Below are 20,347 nucleotides of genomic sequence, written 5' to 3' on the forward strand. Positions count from 1 at the left end.
GAACTTGCACTATTGCTGACTGACTAAATACTTTTTTGCCCCACTGTACGTATAGAATGTCCGGATCGTACAAAGATCGACAAAGATGTATGTACCGCATACATTGACAGAGGTCCCCAGTATTGTTATATTCATATATATCCCCAATTTCATAACAAAAATGCTTAAATGGAGGGGTAGTAATAAACATTTACGCATGCGCCAGAGCGAAATAGTAGTAGGTGCGATGCCTCACACCAAAATAATAAAATATATAGAGTGTGCTACACACAAGGCATAACAAACTCAGTACCAATGGATGTGGCGTACCATATAGTATCTGTGATAGTCTGCATAACTATGACTAAAGACGCCAAATAAGATGGTACGCGTGTCCTATGTCGTAGTATCTAGAGCAGTTACTGAAAATAATATTTTCCATTGATATAACATATATCCAAAATAAATACTATATGAAGCGTAATAATAAGAACACCCATATAGGTACATTGTATAATTGGATCCCAAAAGAAATTTAGAATGCCATAGAGTGGTAATAGTGCAAATATAGCTCCAACGGGCATCTATGCACCCAAAGAGATAATGTTGTCTAACAGACATGGCAAATGTAGTCCAAAAAGGTGGAGGCAGTGAATATACGATATAGAACTCTGACGATAATGATAGTACTGGGTCACGTGCCACAACACAATTTATAGCAAGCATTCCCACGCTTGGAATCTTTTGAAAACCACAGCAGTCCAAAGGACCAAATGCGGTTAACGACGCATGAAAATATTTATACAGCATATATACGCGCCATCCCAAGTGGTACTGCACACAAAGCAATACGATATGGATTGTCTCACAAGATTGTAGCCAAAGGTTATACAACTTTCTTTATTATTGTTTATCGTCCAGGGAAAGACATTCTTCGATAGGAAGTTCTTTCGTCAGTTATTTGGTACGGCGATGGGGGCACGTTGTGCACCATCATATGCCAATCTATTTCTTGGATGGTGGGAGGAGTTGATTGTCTATAAACCTCAGGCGTTTACATCCAATGTTTTGGTGTGGCAACGCTACATTGATGACATTCTGCTGCTATGGACTGGCCCTTTGGAGGATTGTAATAGGTTCATTATGGACCTAAACGAGAACTCTTGTAACATCAAACTCACATCTGTTGTCTCTGATCATAGCATTGATTTTCTTGATCTTAAACTTTCCATCCAGAACTCAGGTATCGTGAGCTCTCTATTCAGAAAAACCACCGCCACCAATAGTCTCCTCCACTATACAAGTTTCCATCCGCACTATCTGAAGAAGGGGATCCCAAAGGGACAGTTCCTTCGGTTAAGAAGAAACTGCAGTACTGATACAGACGTCTTGCAACAGTCCAAAGATCTCTTGTGCCGATTCAAGAAGAGGGGGTATCCTGGAAGGGCTATCTCGGGTGCTTTTCAACATGCCTTACAGCAAGATAGGAGTAACCTGCTCACAAAAAAGGTACGTGATGTTTCTCGTCCCCTTTCTGTAATTACCACCTTTAATAATCGGTGGGCGGATATCCGTAAAATACTCAACAACAATTGGGATATCCTTATGAGTGAAAAAAGAATCGTGCCTTTTGTGTCCAGATCACCTTGTTTGCTGGCCAGAAGAGCCAAAAATTTGAGGGACTCTCTGTGTCACAGCCACTACCAACGGCCCACTACAAGACTAAACAGGGGCACTAGGATTTATGGCTCCTATCCATGTGGCAACTGTACCATCTGCCAATATATGATAGCACAGGATGGCTTTTCAGTCTCTACCCTCTCTTTTCAGATTCGACCCAGAGAATTTTTCACCTGTAGATCCAGAAACATCATTTATGCGATATTCTGCGATTGTCCGAAAATTTACGTCGGACAAACGACACAAGAACTCAGAAGACAGACACAGCAACATCTATCCAATATCTCCACGGCCCGTAGAGATCGAGAGAGGAAGAAGGTGTTAACATCAGTGGCAATGCATTTCTTGGATGTCCATCAGGGCAACACGTCCGGGTTCAAAGTTATGGGACTTGAAAGTGTTCGGACTAATATTAGAGGAGGTGATATCACAAACAACTTACTCCGCTGTGAAACTAAGTGGATCTTTAACTTAAAGAGTCTGGCACCTCAAGGGCTCAATGAGGAAATGCTTTTCACCGGTTTCTATAAAAAACTGTGACTTGGGAAATCTGTCGTCAAAGTTGTCAGCCTGCTCCTGGTGGCTTCCAAGAGGTTCTGTCCATATTATCCTCCTTTGTAATGAGTATATGACTCTATTATTAAGGATCTATACCATATGGGTTGTTCTTTCTGGGGGCAGTGTATCTGGTCTATATATATGGGGTGCGCCCTTGATCAAGTCATTTTTTTGCTTTCTGTGACTTCTCTCTTTTATCTTTTCCCCTCCTCCTCTTTTAGGAGTCTAGATTCTCGATATCTTGTAGCTGGTCACGTGTATAAGACTTTGAGATATTGTTGTGCTTTCTACACCTTTATTCGCCTATTGCTGTAGTCTATTGCCTTACAGCATTGATCATGTGACCCTTAAGGCTCGATGGCCTCTTTCTTTAGGTACCTATCGTTCTTCAACTGATATGAGAATGTCTTTCCCTGGACGATAAACAATAATAAAGAAAGTTGTATAACCTTTGGCTACAATCTTGTGAGACAATCCATATCGTATTGCTTTGTGTGCAGTACCACTTGGGATGGTGCGTATATATGCTGTATAAATATTTTCATGCGTCATTAACCGCATTTGGTCCTTTGGACTGCTGTGGTTTTCAAAAGATTCCAAGCGTGGGAATGCTTGCTATAAATTGTGTTGTGGCACGTGACCCAGTACTATAAAAATATAAAAATACAGTAGATTTTTCTGTATTTTCATGACTCTGAAAACTGTAAATTCACACTGAAGGCATCAAAGCTATGAATTAACACATGTGGAATTATATACTTAACAAAAAAGTGTGAAACAACTGAAATGATGTCTTAATTCTAGGTTCTTCAAAGTAGCCACCTTTTGCTTTGATGACTGCTTTGCACACACTTGGCATTCTCTTGATGAGCTTCAAGAGGTAGTCACCGGGAATGGTCTTCCAACAATCTTGAAGGAGTTCCCAGAGAAGCTTAGCACTTGTTGGCCCTTTTGCCTTCACTCTGCGGTCCAGCTCACTCCAAACCACTGTAGAGGCCAGGTCATCTGGCGTAGCACCCTATCACTCTCCTTCTTGGTCAAATAGCCCTTACACATCCTGGAGGTGTGTTTGGGGTCATTGTCCTGTTGAAAAATAAATGATGGTCCATCTAAACGCAAACCGGATGGAATAGCATGCTGCTGCAAGATGCTGTGGTAGCCATGCTGGTTCAGTATGCCTTCAATTTTAAATAAATCCCCAACAGTGTCACCAGCAAAGCACCCCCCACACCATCACACGTCCTCCTTCACGGTGGGAACCAGGCATGTAGAGTCCATCCGTTCACCTCTTCTGCGTCGCACAAAGACACGGTGGTTGGAACCAAAGATCTCAAATTTGGACTCATCAGACCAAAGCACATATTTCCACTGGTCTAATGTCCATTCCTTGTGTTCTTTAGCCCAAACAAGTCTCTTCTGCTTGTTGCCTGTCCTTAGCAGTGGTTTCCTAGCAGCTATTTTACCATGAAGGCCTGCTGCACAAAGTCTCCTCTTAACAGTTGTTGTAGAGATGTGTCTGCTGCTAGAACTCTGTGGTGTTGACCTGGTCTCTAATCTGAGCTGCTTTTAATCTGCGATTTCTGAGGCTGGTGACTCAGATAAACTTATTCTCAGAAGCAGAGGTGACTCTTGGTCTTCCTTTCCTGGGGCGGTCCTCATGTGAGACAGTTTCTTTGTAGTGCATGATGGTTTTTGCAACTGCACTTGGGGACACTTTCAAAGTTTTCCCAATTTTTCGGACTGACTGACCTTCATTTCTTAAAGTAATGATGGCCACTTGTTTTTCTTTACTTAGCTGCTTTTTTCTTGCCATAATACAAATTCTAACAGTCTATTCAGTAGGACTATCAGCTGTGTATCCACCAGACTTCTGCTCAACCCAATTGATGGTCCCAACCCCATTTATAAGGCAAGAAATCCCACTTATTAAACCTGACAGGGCACACCTGTGAAGTGAAAATCATTCCCGGTGACTACCTCTAGAAGCTCATCAAGACAATGTCAAGAATGTGCAAAGCAGTCATCAAAGCAAAAGGTGGCTACTTTGAAGAACCTAGAATATAAGATATATTTTGAGTTATTTCACACTTTTTTGTTAAGTATATAATTCCACATGTATTAATTCATAGTTTTGATGCCTTCAGTGTGAATTTACAATTTTCAGAGTCATGAAAATACAGAAAAGTATTTAAATGAGAAGGTGTGTCCAAACTTTTGGTCTGTACTCTATATATGTTTCATTTTTTTATGTTATATATTTTTTTCATTTTCTTTCTTTTTCAATAATTTGTGCCTTCACATGCTTTTCACCCTTCTTTATTAATTTAATTCATTTAATTTTTTAGCCATTTTGTGCTTCTGTGTATCGCAATCATTGCCGATGCATATTAGCCTCATAGTTGATATTTTCTGTGCTATCTTTCTATGTTTAGTCCATATATTATTCAATCTATTTATATCAATGAATAATTGCAATATAGTCGCTCAGGCTCACCTTTTTTATGTTGATAACAGATATACTGCGCGTACGCTAACAAATTCATTATGTGTTTGTATTTTACTGTCTGTCTGATCCTGGTGTTGCTAGGTGACGGCGCCCGCGCTTTTGCGGCTTTGTTTTGGGCCTGTGCTGCTAGACACAATTCATAGCGCGACCCGCGCACGCGTCACGTGGCAATCTCTGCATGCGCGATTGTACTTTCAACTGACTTTATTGACTATTGACGACAGACGGACACTGACAAGATGGCTGCTACCATGTGCTTTCTGTCTGCTCCCTTGCCAGCCGGCTTTCTCTCCAGGTGATTAACTTACTAATTGATATGTTTGTATATATATACACAGTATACAGTGGGGCAAAAAAGTATTTAGTCAGTCAGCAATAGTGCAAGTTCCACCACTTAAAAAGATGAGAGGCGTCTGTAATTTACATCATAGGTAGACCTCAACTATGGGAGACAAACTGAGAAAAAAAATTCCAGAAAATCAGATTGTCTGTTTTTTTATCATTTTATTTGCATATTATGGTGGAAAATAAGTATTTGGTCAGAAACAAAATTTCATCTCAATACTTTGTAATATATCCTTTGTTGGCAGTGACAGAGGTCAAACGTTTTCTGTAAGTCTTCACAAGGTTGCCACACACTGTTGTTGGTATGTTGGCCCATTCCTCCATGCAGATCTCCTCTAGAGCAGTGATGTTTTTGGCTTTTCGCTTGGCAACACGGACTTTCAACTCCCTCCAAAGGTTTTCTATTGGGTTGAGATCTGGAGACTGGCTAGGCCACTCCAGGACCTTGAAATGCTTCTTACGAAGCCACTCCTTCGTTGCCCTGGCGGTGTGCTTTGGATCATTGTCAGCTGGTACTCCATTACTGCTGCCTGCTGCTCACACAACCGCTCCAACATATGTAACGTTGAATTCTACCTGGTGGGTAGGTCACATATGATGCGATGTTCCGGAAGGCGGAATCGGTGCTGCAGAGCTGCAATGCGCGATCTTGCCATGCTGGAACGCCGCAAGTGAGCACACTCAAGGCGGACCTTGTGCAGCAGTGCATCAAGATCCGGATAGTCCCTCAAAGAACTCTGCACGACCAAGTTGAGCACATGTGCCAGACATGGGATGTGAGTGAGATTGCCTAGGCCCAGAGCTGCCACCAGATTTCGGCCATTGTCACACTCTACCATGCCTGGCTGGAGATTCGCTGGCACAAACCACACGTCGCTCTCCTAATTGATGGCATTCCAGAGCTCCTGTGCTGTGTGGCTTCGATTCCCCAAAGAAATTAATTTCAATACGGCCTGTTGACGTTTGGCCATGACTGTGTTCATATCGGTCGTAACAGGTAAGCCTTCACGGTTCCATGTGGAGGTAGACTGTGATGGCTCCTGCAGCAATGATTCAGAGGAACTGGAGTATGAGGAGTCAATGTGTACAGACTGGATTCCTGCAATCCTTGGAGTTGGCAGAACATGTACAGCGCCACTCTCAAGATCTGTACCCGGCTCCACAACAATTACCCAATGGGCAGTGAGGGAAAGGTATCCTCCCAGTCCATGGTTACTGGTCCACACATCGGTGGTCAGGTGGACCTGGCTACTGACGCGTTTAGTAGCGCATGTTTAATTTTTCCCTCCACATGCTTTTGCAGGGCAGGGACGGCTTGCCTGCTGAAATAAAAGCGGCTGGGCACGTTGTACTGTGGGACTGCCAATGCCATGAAGTTACGGAAGGTGTCAGTCTCCACCAGCCTGAATGAGAGCATTTCAAGGGACAGTAGTTTTGCAATGCCTGCATTCAGAGCCTGTGCTCGGGGGTGATTTGCTGAGTATGGGCGCCTTTTCTCCCATGTCTGTGCTACCGATGGCTGTAGAGGCCTCCTGGTGTAGTCTCACCGGATGCTTCCTGTCGCCCCTGTGCAGTATTGGGGGCCCCTTTTCTTTTCTGCCCTGTGACCCCTGTATGTGGAAGGGAGACCTGTGTATCTAATAGTTTAACAAACCTTTCTCTCGTTTAGTACTGGGCCCTGTCCTGGGTTCAACCACCGGAGGGAGCCCAAGAGCAGAATTCACAACAGGGGGCTGCCTATCCTTTGGGGATCTGCTCTGAGGCAAGATAGTATTCCTATTTCCACCTTTAGGGGTATTTAGTTCTCCGGCTGTGTCGAGGTGTCTAGGTTTTGTTAGGCACACCCCACGGCTACTTCTAGTTGCGGTGATAAGATCAGGGTTTGCGGTCAGTATAGTTACCACCTACTCCAGTGAAAGTTTTCATGCTGCTCCAAGGTAACCTGATCATAACAAAGCTCCCTCTGTAGGACTGTGGGTTTCGGTAACTGCGGCCTGCTCGCGGCCTTACAACTTATTTTTTCATGTGGACCTTCTGCTGCATATCTGAGTTCCAGCACCATTAGCTGGTTCTTTAGCAGTCAATCTTGAATAGGTCCCCCTGGGTTTCAGTACTGTCAGCTGGTTCCAGCCAGAGCCTTTGGCTTAGGTGCCTCCTTCTCAGTATCCGAGTTCCAACAACGTCTGGTGGTCCTTGGTAGTGCTTTCTGGCACGGGTACCTCCTGCTTAGTAACTGGGTTCCAGAACCATCAGCTGGTCCTCGGTAGTTCCATTGGCTCTTGTACCTTCTGCTACCCATCCGGGTTCCAGTACCGTCAGCTTGTTCCAGGCAGAGCCTTTGGCTTAGGTGCCTCCTTCTCGGCATCCGAGTTGCACCAACGTCTGGTGGTCCTTGGTAGTGCCTTCTGGCACGGGTACCTCCTGCTTAGTAACTGGGTTCCAGAACCATCAGCTGGTTCTCGGTAGTTCCATTGGCTCTTGTACCTTCTGCTACCCATCCGGGTTCCAGTACCATCAGCTGGTTCTCGGCAGTGTCTTTTGCTCTTGTACCTTCTGCTACCCATCCTGGTTCCAGTACCGTCAGCTGATTCCAGGCAGAGCCTTTGGCTTTGGTGCCTCCTTCTCGGTATCTGAGATCCACCAACGTCTGGTGTTCCTTGGTAGTGCTTTCTGGCATGGGTACCTCCTGCTTAGTAACCGGGTTCCAGTACCATCAGCTGGTCCTCGGTAGTTCCATTGGCTCTTGTACCTTCTGCTACCCATCCTGGTTCCAGTACCGTCAGCTGGTTCTTGGCAGTGTCTTTGGCTCTTGTACCTTCTGCTACCCATCCTGGTTCCAGTACCATCAGCTGGTCCCAGGCAGGGCCTTTGGCTTTGGTGCCTCCTTCTCGGTATCCGAGATCAACCAACTTCTGGTGGTTCTTGGTAGTGCTTTCTGGCACGGGTACCTCCTGCTTAGTAACCGGGTTCCAGTACCATCAGCTGGTCCTCGGTAGTTCCATTGGCTCTTGTACCTTCTGCTACCCATCCTGGTTCCAGTACCGTCAGCTGGTTCCAGGCAGAGCCTTTGGCTTAGGTGCCTCCTTCTCGGTATCCGAGTTCCATCAACGTCTGGGGTCCTTGGTAGTGCTTTCTGGCACGGGTACCTCCTGCTTAGTAACCGGGTTCCAGTACCATCAGCTGGTCCTCGGTAGTTCCATTGGCTCTTGTACCTTCTGCTACCCATCCGGGTTCCAGTACCGTCAGCTGGTTCTCGGCAGTGTCTTTGGCTCTTGTACCTTCTGCTACCCATCCTGGTTCCAGTACCGTCAGCTGGTTCTAGGCAGAGCCTTTGGCTTTGGTGCTTCCTTTCCGGTATCCGAGATCCAACAACGTCTGGTGGTCCATGGTAGTGCTTTCTGACACGGGTACCTCCTGCTTAGTAACCGGGTTCTAGTACCATCAGCTGGTCCTCGGCAGTTCCATTGGCTCTTGTACCTTCTGCTACCCATCCGGGTTCCAGTACCGTCAGCTGGTTCTCGGCAGTGTCTTTGGCACGCGTACTCCCTCCTGCCCAGCCTGGTTCCAGCACGCCAGCTGTTTCTGGGTAGTGTCAAGGTCACTTTGCCTCCAATACGTTGTCTAGTCAGCTGGTTCCAGGCAGAGCCTTTGGCTTAGGTGCCTCCTTCTCGGTATCCGAGTTCCACCAATGTCTGGTGGTCCTTGGTAGTGCTTTCTGGCACGGGTACCTCCTGCTTAGTAACCGGGTTCCAGTACCATCAGCTGGTCCTCGGTAGTTCCATTGGCTCTTGTACCTTCTGCTACCCATCCGGGTTCCAGTACCGTCAGCTGGTTCTCGGCAGTGTCTTTGGCTCTTGTACCTTCTGCTACCCATCCTGGTTCCAGTACCATCAGCTGGTTCCAGGCAGAGCCTTTGGCTTTGGTGCATCCTTCCCGGTATCTGAGATCCACCAACGTCTGGTGGTCCTTGGTATTGCTTTCTGACACGGGTACCTCCTGCTTAGTAACCGGGTTCCAGTACCATCAGCTGGTCCTCGGCAGTTCCATTGGCTCTTGTACCTTCTGCTACCCATCCGGGTTCCAGTACTGTCAGCTGGTTCTCGGCAGTGTCTTTGGCACGGGTACTCCCTCCTGCCCAGCCTGGTTCCAGCACGCCAGCTGTTTCCGGGTAGTGTCAAGGTCACTTTGCCTCCAATACGTTGTCCTGTCGGGTTGCGGTCGGGTTAGCCGACTCCATGGTGCCTGCAGTTTAGATGCTTCCTATGTGGGCTGCGGGATCTGGCAATCAAGGCTGGTTCCATAGTGCCAAGTGGACAAGCTCCCCCTGTAGGACTGTGGGTTTCGGTAACTGCGGTCAACTCGCGGCCTTGCAACTTTTTTTTCATGTGGACCTTCTGCTGCCTACCGTCAGCTGGTTCCAGGCAGAGCCTTTGGCTTTGGTGCCTCCTTCTCGGTATCCGAGTTCCACCAACGTCTGGTGGTCCTTGGTAGTGCTGTCTGGCACGGGTACCTCCTGCTTAGTAACCGTGTTCCAGTACCATCAGCTGGTCCTCAGTAGTTCCACTGGCTCTTGTACCCTCTGCTACCCATCCTGGTTCAAGTACCGTCAGCTGGTTCCAGGCAGAGCCTTTGGCTTAGGTGCCTCCTTCTCGGTATCCGAGTTCCACCAATGTCTGGTGGTCCTTGGTAGTGCTTTCTGGCACGGGTACCTCCTGCTTAATAACCGGGTTCCACTACCATCAGCTGGTCCTCGGTAGTTCCATTGGCTCTTGTACCTTCTGCTACCCATCCTGGTTCAAGTACCGTCAGCTGGTTCCAGGCAGAGCCTTTGGCTTAGGTGCCTCCTTCTCGGTATCCGAGTTCCACCAATGTCTGGTGGTCCTTGGTAGTGCTTTCTGGCACGGGTACCTCCTGCTTAGTAACCGGGTTCCAGTACCATCAGCTGGTCCTCGGTAGTTCCATTGGCTCTTGTACCTTCTGCTACCCATCCTGGTTCAAGTACCGTCAGCTGGTTCCAGGCAGAGCCTTTGGCTTAGGTGCCTCCTTCTCGGTATCCGAGTTCCACCAATGTCTGGTGGTCCTTGGTAGTGCTTTCTGGCACGGGTACCTCCTGCTTAGTAACCGGGTTCCAGTACCATCAGCTGGTCCTCGGTAGTTCCATTGGCTCTTGTACCTTCTGCTACCCATCCGGGTTCCAGTACCGTCAGCTGGTTCTCGGCAGTGTCTTTGGCACGGGTACTCCCTCCTACGGTATCATGTCCTAGGGTCACATAGATGCATTATTGTACATGGATGGGGGTGTTATCATTGTTGCTTTTAAATGTTTTTAGTCATGTTTGTGCTTTGGTGATAATAAAGTAGTTTTTGATATTTTTTGTACCTCGGGTGTGGACTTTCTACATACACATTAGTCTTTCCTCCAGTTATTGCTCCTCCTTTCTATGCGTTAGTAGCACCCTGTGATTATAATTGCATTTGAAATATATACTGTGGTGCACCCTGCCCTTTATTGTTTAGCCAGACTTGAAGATTGATGTTCACCAGAGGAAACCATCTATCATGAAGGAGCTGGAGCAGTTTTGCCTTCAGGAATGGTCAAAAATCCCAGTGGCAAGATGTGGAACGCTCATAGAGACTTATCCAAAGCGACTTGCAACCATTATTGCCTCAAAAGGAGGCTCCACAAAGTACTGACTTTAGGGGGATGAATAGTTATGCACACTGAAGTTGTCAGGTATTTTGTCCCATTTGTTGCTTACTTCACAATAAAAAAAACCAAATCTTCACAATTGTAGGCATGTTCTTTACATGAACTGATGGACACCATCAAAAAAACCCAGAAAGGGTTAAACTTGCAGGAGTGAAGTGAGGCGCCCCATAAGTGGAGAGTGGTCAGAGAGACTCGGAGGTAAGTATTCTATTCTTCCCATCATTCCCACAGCTGCGGAATTACATAGTAACAAACCTATACGGGACAATTAGCTGTGGACAGCATAATAACAGGAAAAAGTCTTAACTTTAGGGTAAGGTAATGGCCAAACATCTAAGTGCTACCTCCTCTAACTTCTTTCCAAAGGAGTAAGTCCCTCCCGCATCCCAGCTAAACTCATAGCCAATGTATCGTATTGTTGAAGTCATCCATTAGTACTAGGGGGCAGCCAGGGGCTTTACTAACAAAATTCGATTATTTTCTGAAGGACCGTTCCTGTGTATGGAGGAGAGATATAAACCGCATCAATAAGGATTAAAATATTATAGAATCTCCCCCGCAGACAGATGTATCGTCCCTTTTTAGCTATTTCTTGGTCAATACAGTGAAAGGGAATTGTATGATTAATTAAAATACTAACTCCGCGTGAATATTTGGAGAATGTTGCATGATAGCTCGAGCCCACTTAGGCTGGGGTTAATAGATATATATTATGCTCCTTCATGTGAGTCTCTTGGAGGCATAATATTACGTGCTGACATTTCTTCATGGTATCGAAGATCGCCTTCCTTTTATCAGGTTCATGTACTCCCCTTACGTTCCACGACAATAAGGTAATCTTTTTAGCCTTGAGAGTCAGCCTTGTGGAATAGATAGGGGTATTCCAGAAAAGGCTATCTCCATCGGTGGCATTGCACAAGATTAGAAGAACCACTCTAGATCTGATGTAAACCTAAACAGCAATCTGAGGGCCGGTTGTGCCCCCTTTATGCTTCAACATAACCCAAATTTCAACACTAACATTTTGGCCACTGCGACCATGCCCTAACAGGCGCTCTCTAAGGGACCAGGGCCTAAGTCGAAACCTTGGATGTAGCAGTCACAATGGGGGTAACCAAGCAACCTTCTAAATTCTCCATCGTTCTAAAGTAGCAAAACTAAAGAAGGATATTGAATTCATAGCAGCAACCCACAGGTGGGCCAGATATTACCTAGAGTAGGAGCAAACCATTGTCCACAGTTGTTTTTTTATTTTCCACGAACTGCGCACTTCTCTTCTGTACATCAGCAAAATAATCTGTGAATATGGAGATTCTTGGACCATTTATGGAGCTTCATAGGATGGTATCCCTATAGTGAAGTATCTTGGCCAGGACTGTGCATGGCTGACTTCCAGGCGGTAGTGGCCTTGTCTGCACCCGTTCCACTGCAAAGAGGGGGCTAAGAGTATCCTTCCCACACACCATCACTAGCCAGGTTTCAAAGAATTCTGTGGTCTTTGCGCCCTAGGATTTTTAAGGGACTCCAACAATCCAGATATTTTTCCTGCACGGGCGGTTCTCCAAATCATCCTGGTTGATGCGATTTGCCTCTGATAACTTGGTGTGTTGCTGCAAATCTTGCCTCATTGGAAGTAGGATGTCCTATAATTCATTAACGCTCTTCCCGAGGTCTGTGGTCCTCTCTGAGATACTGCGTATATCTTGTCTGACCACTGAAATGTTCTTCATAATTCCTCCTACCTGCAGCACCAGAGATGAAAGAGAGCTACTACAATCCCCAATGGCTTGCATGATATCTTGGGCTCTGTAGCTGCTAGTTGGCATGTAGGAGAAACAGCATGGACTCCCCGGTTCTCATCTGGTTCATACTCAGGCTGATCTGTAGTAAGCAGGTGGGAGAAGGAATTTGGGTCTGGATGAATCCCTCTCAACGTGTCATCCCGTTTCTTCCACTCCTGATCTTGCAAATCTTTCTAAACTAGCCACATCCTCCTTTTAGTGCTCACCCGCTCAGCTTGCACTCTCTGCCACAATTGTGTCGACCCCACCTTGTAGATTGCACTCCTGGCCTTTGAGCACGTTCCCTTTCTTCATGGCGGGCTCCGTGCCAGGGAAAAGGCTGTTTACAGTGTCCAGGCATAAGCAGGTAAGTATACCCGACCAGAGGGTGAAAAAAAGGGCAGCTTGAGGATCGTATAAGGATCTGCACACGGAGCTGACCGGGCATGCATCCTCTCACATCGCTGGCAGACCATGCCCCCACGGCAAGTGCAAATCTTAAAAATGGTGAGGACTGGTATAGTAGACCACAGAGTTTATGTAATATCGCTGTATAGACTGTGATGTGCACTAGTAAGGTTTAGCGGGAGAAGACACTCGGCGTACACACTAAACCCCATTCTCACAATACATTGAACATACTTTGGGAAAGCAACCACAGCCAATATAGCAAAGCCAAAGAAGATCTCCCAAGCAGGAATGAGATTAAAATGCCTTTATTATATATACACTTGGCAATAAGTAACAATGATAAAAGACACAAATGTGCACAATGGGATTATTTGTATAATAAAATCAATATGAATAATAGTACAGACTGACCCCTTGAAAATTATATCCTATATTATACTACCATGACAGGCTTAAACATCGCCCCAGGATGACATATATTATTAGCTGGATTTATATATAAAAAAAGACTTTCTGCATATATTGCAAGTACAGACCTATAGATACAAAATGTGCAAAATTGGTAGCAAATAGTAATTTATGTGCAATAAAGCAATATAAAGTGCAACAGGAGGGGGAAGGGAAAAAGGTCAATTATAACCATACAGTGTACTGAATATGTCAGTATATACACCTTATTATAACACGTGCACAACTATGTCAGAAAAAATAAAAAAACTTTTTTTGTGCAAAGAGAAAAAAAGGGGGGTTATATATACCCATAAGATATGCTGGATTATACCAGAAAGTGCTATGTGCAAAAAGAAAGTGTAAAAACTGAAAAAAAGCCACAATTGCAGGTTACACTATTCTAAGAGGAGTGTATACTAAACCATACTGCACAAAAATAGGTCTATAAGAAAGTATCAAATATATCTATATATTTCCAATAGTACTAATTATAGTGGCCAAAAAAATAAAAGAGCAGCTAAATCACCACCATAAAGTCACCACTGGCACACTCTGACCACCAGAGGGCCGGATACTAATCACTATGGTGTAATGCAGGGGGATGTACTTAAATCTTTAAATATACCTGTGAGGTCAGCTGAATCCCAAAGAAACGCACCCCGACGCGCGTTTCGGATTACTCCTTCTATCCTCTTAGAATAGTGTAACCTGCAATTGTGGCTTTTTTTCAGTTTTTACACTTTCTTTTTGCACATAGCACTTTCTGGTATAATCCAGCATATCTTATGGGTATATATAACCCCCCTTTTTTTCTCTTTGCACAAAAAAAGTTTTTTTATTTTTTCTGACATAGTTGTGCACGTGTTATAATAAGGTGTATATACTGACATATTCAGTACACTGTATGGTTATAATTGACCTTTTTCCCTTCCCCCTCCTGTTGCACTTTTTTTTTTTTTGTTTAAATAGTTTTTTTATTGAAAGCAAACATGCACAATACAATTTATGCACTGTCCAGTATTTTACAAAAATTTTAACATTTTCCAAACCCCCAACAATCCCAACCATACCCAAACCTCCCCCTCCCCTGACAGCTCCTTCCCAGTTATACTTTTGTTACCAGTATTGATGGTTCCTTGAGCCATTTGACTCACTTATGTTCGCTTGTTCCTCTAGCACTCTCTTCCTTTCAGAGGCTCTCACTCTCCCATTTCCCATAACTACTCATCCCAGCTCGAGCCACGGAGACCACATTTTGTCAAACGTTTCTATTTTCCCATGTCTTTTATAGACCCCCTTTTCCAGATTGAGACCATGTTTAACATAATTCAGGAATTCACCCCTCGTAGGCGGTTCCTCCTTGATCCAGTTCCTTGCTATTACCTTCCTTGCCATGTATAATAGCCTAGCTATTGCTATCTTCCAGATGTTATCCACTCTAATTTCCTCTACATATCCTAGTATACACACTATCGGATCTCTCGGCACTCTGCATTTATACGCCCCTTCCACACGGCTCATTACCACCAACCAGAAAGCAACCAGTCTTGGACATGTCCACATCATGTGGTATATTCCTGCATTCCCAGTCTTACATCTCGGGCATTCAGAGTCAGCACGCAACCCCGCTCTGCACAACACTTCCGGTGATTTATAGACTCTGTGCAAGATGTACAGCTGCGATAGTCTATACGGCTCGCTCAGCGACACTCGTGGAACCGACTCCAACACCGACTCCCAGGTTTCATCCTCCATTGGGCCTAAATCTCTTTCCCATTTCGCTCTCGCTTTTAAAGGGAAGTCTAACAAATATGCATGTAGAAGGTCCTTATAAAGGGTGGTAATGACTCCCCTTGTGGACCCTTCCCCACACACGTATTCCAGAACTATGTCCTCTTGGATCTCAACACCACCGCCCCTGTTTTGAGCTTTAAAAGCATGTTTCATCTGAGCATATTGATACTCCCCAGTCGGTCTCAGTCCAAACTCCCCTTGCAGCTGCGAAAAGGACTTTAATCCTCGTTGTTGAACTATCTGAGCCACCAAGTGGATTCCTTTGGCCCTCCACTCCGTCAGCACTCCAAGGGCCGCAAACTCAACCAAATTATTATTAAACCATATCGGTGTAAATTTAGTCAGCCCCGTAACCCCCCGAATCTGTCGCAGTCTGGTCCATAATTTATATATCAAAAACATAGTTGGGTATAATTTCCCCAATACTCCCAAGGAACCATCCTCCAGACACTGCGCTACCGGTCGTCGGTCTGTCACCCTCTCCATCAAGTGCTGTACCGCACTGGAGGACACCTCCCGTGCCCAGCCCTTCAAATGTTGGCTCTGGGCTGCAAGAAAGTATAACTCAGGATTGGGTAAAGCCAATCCTCCATCTTCCTTGGGTCGCTGAAGCGTCTCCAGGCGAATACGTGGGTACCGCCTCCCCCATATCAGACTTCTAAATAGAGCATTAATCTGCCGGAATTTCCCACGTGGAATCCAAACTGGCGCGTTATGTAGGACGTAGAGTAATTTGGGCATCAGAACCATTTTAATTAGATTAACCCTCCCCACCACCGATAAGTGCAATTTATTCCATGCATCCACTTTTGCTTTAAGGGCGCCCACGAGAGGTGTCAAATTCCTATACAGAAACTCTGTAACTGGCATCGAGATCCATATTCCCAGGTATCTGAAAAGGGATACTACCCTAAGCCGCCCCTCTCCCAATGGCTCACTTCTGCTCTCCTCCACCCCATCCACCTCAAAGAGGACCGATTTATCCCAGTTTATCCTCAATCCCGATAAGTCTCCAAATTTCCCAACGATCTCGATAGCCCCATTCAAGGCTTCATCCGGGTCCGCTAGGAACAGTAGGATGTCGTCTGCATATAACGCAATCTTCTCCTCAACACTCCCATAACTGAACCCAGGGACTTCATCCGACTGTCGGATCTTGGCGGCCAATGGCTCCACAGCTAAGGCAAACAGAAGGGGCGACAGTGGGCAACCCTGCCTCGTACCTCTGGCCAGCTTTATAGGCTGAGAAAGTTCCCCATTCACTCTAATTCTAGCTGTTGGTAGTGAATATAACAGTTGAGTCCACGCCACAAATTGCGGGCCAATACCCATACATTTCAACACCCGCCAGAGATATCCCCACTCCACACTGTCAAACGCCTTATGGGCGTCCAAGGATGCAATAACCCTTCGGCCACAATTGTCAGACTTCAGCTGCAGGTTCATATGCAGCCTCCGCAGATTAACCGCTGTAGATCTGTCAGGCATAAAACCAGACTGATCCGGATGCACAAGGTTAGTAATGACACTAGACAGACGGGTAGCTAACACCTTGGCCAAGAGTTTGACATCAATGGTTAACAGAGAGATTGGCCGATATGACTCAGGCTTCCCCAGATCCTTATCCTCCTTCGGAATAACCACTATAATAGCCTCCCTCATAGATGCTGGGAGATACCCTTTACATCCAGCCTCCTCCAGTACTAACTTTAATCTGGGAATCAGCACTTCCTCCAAACTTTTATAGATTTCGGCTGGTAACCCATCAACCCCAGGTGCCTTCCCATTGGCCATAGACTTCAGCGCCCGACTCAGTTCCTCCTCGGTGATAGGGGCATCGAGGCTCACCCTATCCTCCTCACTCAATTTCGGAAGACCCAGACTCTCAAGGAAAGTCTCCGTATCTCCGGCTGACTCATTGACCCTGGAGGAATATAAGTCCGCGTAAAAGTCCGCAAAGACCTTTATAATATCAGGTGTTTCAGATACCCTGCTCCCCCCATCCGAAACCAACGAGTGTACATATGAGGTACTACGCTGAGCCGCGGCTACCACCGATAGCATGTGTCCCACTGTTTCTCCCTCCTGAAAATAAGCCACCCTCTGAAACTCCCGCTTCCTTTCAGCTTTTCCCAGCAGAATCTTTTCCATACAATTTTGCGCTGTTCTCAACCTTTTCTCTGCCTCGGAGGTCCCCAGTACTACCATCTCGTCCTCCGCGGCTTTCAGCTCCTCCAACGCCACTCTCTCCGCTTCCCTTGTCCTCCTCTTACACCTATTAATGTCTCTAAAAAGTAGCCCTCTCAGGTACGCTTTCATTGCATCCCAAACAGTCAGAGCATCAGTACTCCCATCATTTAACGCAAAGAATTCCGTCACCTCCTTCCCTATACCCTCCAAGTCAATACTCTGTAACCAGTTAGGATGGATCTTCCATTCTCTCCCGCTTGTAGTCCGTGTCCCCAACAACCTAACCTCCACCTCAATTGGACTATGATCCGAAAGGGCCCTCGGCAGATAACGCACCTCCCCCTCCATTGTGTCCAACAGGCGGTTACCCAGTGCCATATCAATTCTGGATAGCGTAGCATGAGCCGGCGAATAGCACGAGTATCCTCTCTCCCCAACATGTCTGACTCTCCATAGATCAATCATGCCTAATTCACGCACATAGGTTCCAAATGTTGTAGTGTGCCCCTCCGACCTATTCTGGGCGTTCTTATTTTTATCCCAAAAGTCATCGCATATATTGTTCAAATCCCCAATAATTAAGAGTGGCAGTGGTTCCCATCGTTCCACCCTCTCCAATACCTCCCTGATCTTCTTACTTGAATATGGAGGTGGAATATACATTGCCGCAACACACAATCTCACTCCATACAATATACATTGTATCACCACATACTGACCCTCAGCATCCACGCATACTTTCACCTCTTCATACTGCACTCCCACCGGCACCAACACTGACACACCCCTTGAGTACGTCGAGAAGGTAGAGTGATACCCTTTCTGTATCCAACGTCTATTTAGTACGTCCACTTTCTCCTGTATCAAGTGCGTCTCTAGCAAGCATATCATAGAAGCCCGTTGATCCTTCGCATACTGCCTCCTGTTGCACTTTATATTGCTTTATTGCACATAAATTACTATTTGCTACCAATTTTGCACATTTTGTATCTATAGGTCTGTACTTGCAATATATGCAGAAAGTCTTTTTTTTATATATAAATCCAGCTAATAATATATGTCATCCTGGGGCGATGTTTAAACCTGTCATGGTAGTATAATATAGGATATAATTTTCAAGGGGTCAGTCTGTACTATTATTCATATTGATTTTATTATACAAATAATCCCATTGTGCACATTTGTGTCTTTTATCATTGTTACTTATTGCCAAGTGTATATATAATAAAGGCATTTTAATCTCATTCCTGCTTGGGAGATCTTCTTTGGCTTTGCTATATTGGCTGTGGTTGCTTTCCCAAAGTATGTTCAATGTATTGTGAGAATGGGGTTTAGTGTGTACGCCGAGTGTCTTCTCCCGCTAAACCTTACTAGTGCACATCACAGTCTATACAGCGATATTACATAAACTCTGTGGTCTACTATACCAGTCCTCACCATTTTTAAGATTTGCACTTGCCGTGGGGGCATGGTCTGCCAGCGATGTGAGAGGATGCATGCCCGGTCAGCTCCGTGTGCAGATCCTTATACGATCCTCAAGCTGCCCTTTTTTTCACCCTCTGGTCGGGTATACTTACCTGCTTATGCCTGGACACTGTAAACAGCCTTTTCCCTGGCACGGAGCCCGCCATGAAGAAAGGGAACGTGCTCAAAGGCCAGGAGTGCAATCTACAAGGTGGGGTCGACACAATTGTGGCAGAGAGTGCAAGCTGAGCGGGTGAGCACTAAAAGGAGGATGTGGCTAGTTTAGAAAGATTTGCAAGATCAGGAGTGGAAGAAACGGGATGACACGTTGAGAGGGATTCATCCAGACCCAAATTCCTTCTCCCACCTGCTTACTACAGATCAGCCTGAGTATGAACCAGATGAGAACCGGGGAGTCCATGCTGTTTCTCCTACATGCCAACTAGCAGCTACAGAGCCCAAGATATCATGCAAGCCATTGGGGATTGTAGTAGCTCTCTTTCATCTCTGGTGCTGCAGGTAGGAGGAATTATGAAGAACATTTCAGTGGTCAGACAAGATATACGCAGTATCTCAGAGAGGACCACAGACCTCGGGAAGAGCGTTAATGAATTATAGGACATCCTACTTCCAATGAGGCAAGATTTGCAGCAACACACCAAGTTATCAGAGGCAAATCGCATCAACCAGGATGATTTGGAGAACCGCCCGTGCAGGAAAAATATCTGGATTGTTGGAGTCCCTTAAAAATCCTAGGGCGCAAAGACCACAGAATTCTTTGAAACCTGGCTAGTGATGGTGTGTGGGAAGGATACTCTTAGCCCCCTCTTTGCAGTGGAACGGGTGCAGACAAGGCCACTACCGCCTGGAAGTCAGCCATGCACAGTCCTGGCCAAGATACTTCACTATAGGGATACCATCCTATGAAGCTCCATAAATGGTCCAAGAATCTCCATATTCACAGATTATTTTGCTGATGTACAGAAGAGAAGTGCGCAGTTCGTGGAAAATAAAAAAACAACTGTGGACAATGGTTTGCTCCTACTCTAGGTAATATCTGGCCCACCTGTGGGTTGCTGCTATGAATTCAATATCCTTCTTTAGTTTTGCTACTTTAGAACGATGGAGAATTTAGAAGGTTGCTTGGTTACCCCCATTGTGACTGCTACATCCAAGGTTTCGACTTAGGCCCTGGTCCCTTAGAGAGCGCCTGTTAGGGCATGGTCGCAGTGGCCAAAATGTTAGTGTTGAAATTTGGGTTATGTTGAAGCATAAAGGGGGCACAACCGGCCCTCAGATTGCTGTTTAGGTTTACATCAGATCTAGAGTGGTTCTTCTAATCTTGTGCAATGCCACCGATGGAGATAGCCTTTTCTGGAATACCCCTATCTATTCCACAAGGCTGACTCTCAAGGCTAAAAAGATTACCTTATTGTCGTGGAACGTAAGGGGAGTACATGAACCTGATAAAAGGAAGGC

The 20,347-nt window shown here is 45.7% G+C and overlaps 2 protein-coding genes across 3 annotated transcripts in view; both read left to right on the forward strand.

Moving 5' to 3' along the window:
• The window catches only part of LOC138653068 (uncharacterized), a 57,714-nt gene extending 55,040 nt beyond the window's left edge, over positions 1–2,674 (forward strand). Inside the window, exons 3-4 of the mRNA XM_069743180.1 lie at positions 1,216–1,488; positions 1,810–2,674. Coding sequence (XP_069599281.1) covers positions 1,216–1,488; positions 1,810–2,199 — 663 coding nt within the window. The 3' untranslated portion in view covers positions 2,200–2,674. The remainder of the gene's footprint in view (positions 1–1,215; positions 1,489–1,809) is intronic.
• LOC138653071 (gastrula zinc finger protein XlCGF66.1-like) overlaps positions 1–20,347 on the forward strand; it is a 253,205-nt gene that overhangs the window by 132,238 nt on the left and 100,620 nt on the right. The window lies entirely within an intron of this gene.

The sequence above is a fragment of the Ranitomeya imitator genome, unplaced genomic scaffold (genome assembly GCF_032444005.1).
Source record: "Ranitomeya imitator isolate aRanImi1 unplaced genomic scaffold, aRanImi1.pri SCAFFOLD_194, whole genome shotgun sequence".
Classification (NCBI taxonomy): Eukaryota; Metazoa; Chordata; class Amphibia; order Anura; family Dendrobatidae; genus Ranitomeya; species Ranitomeya imitator.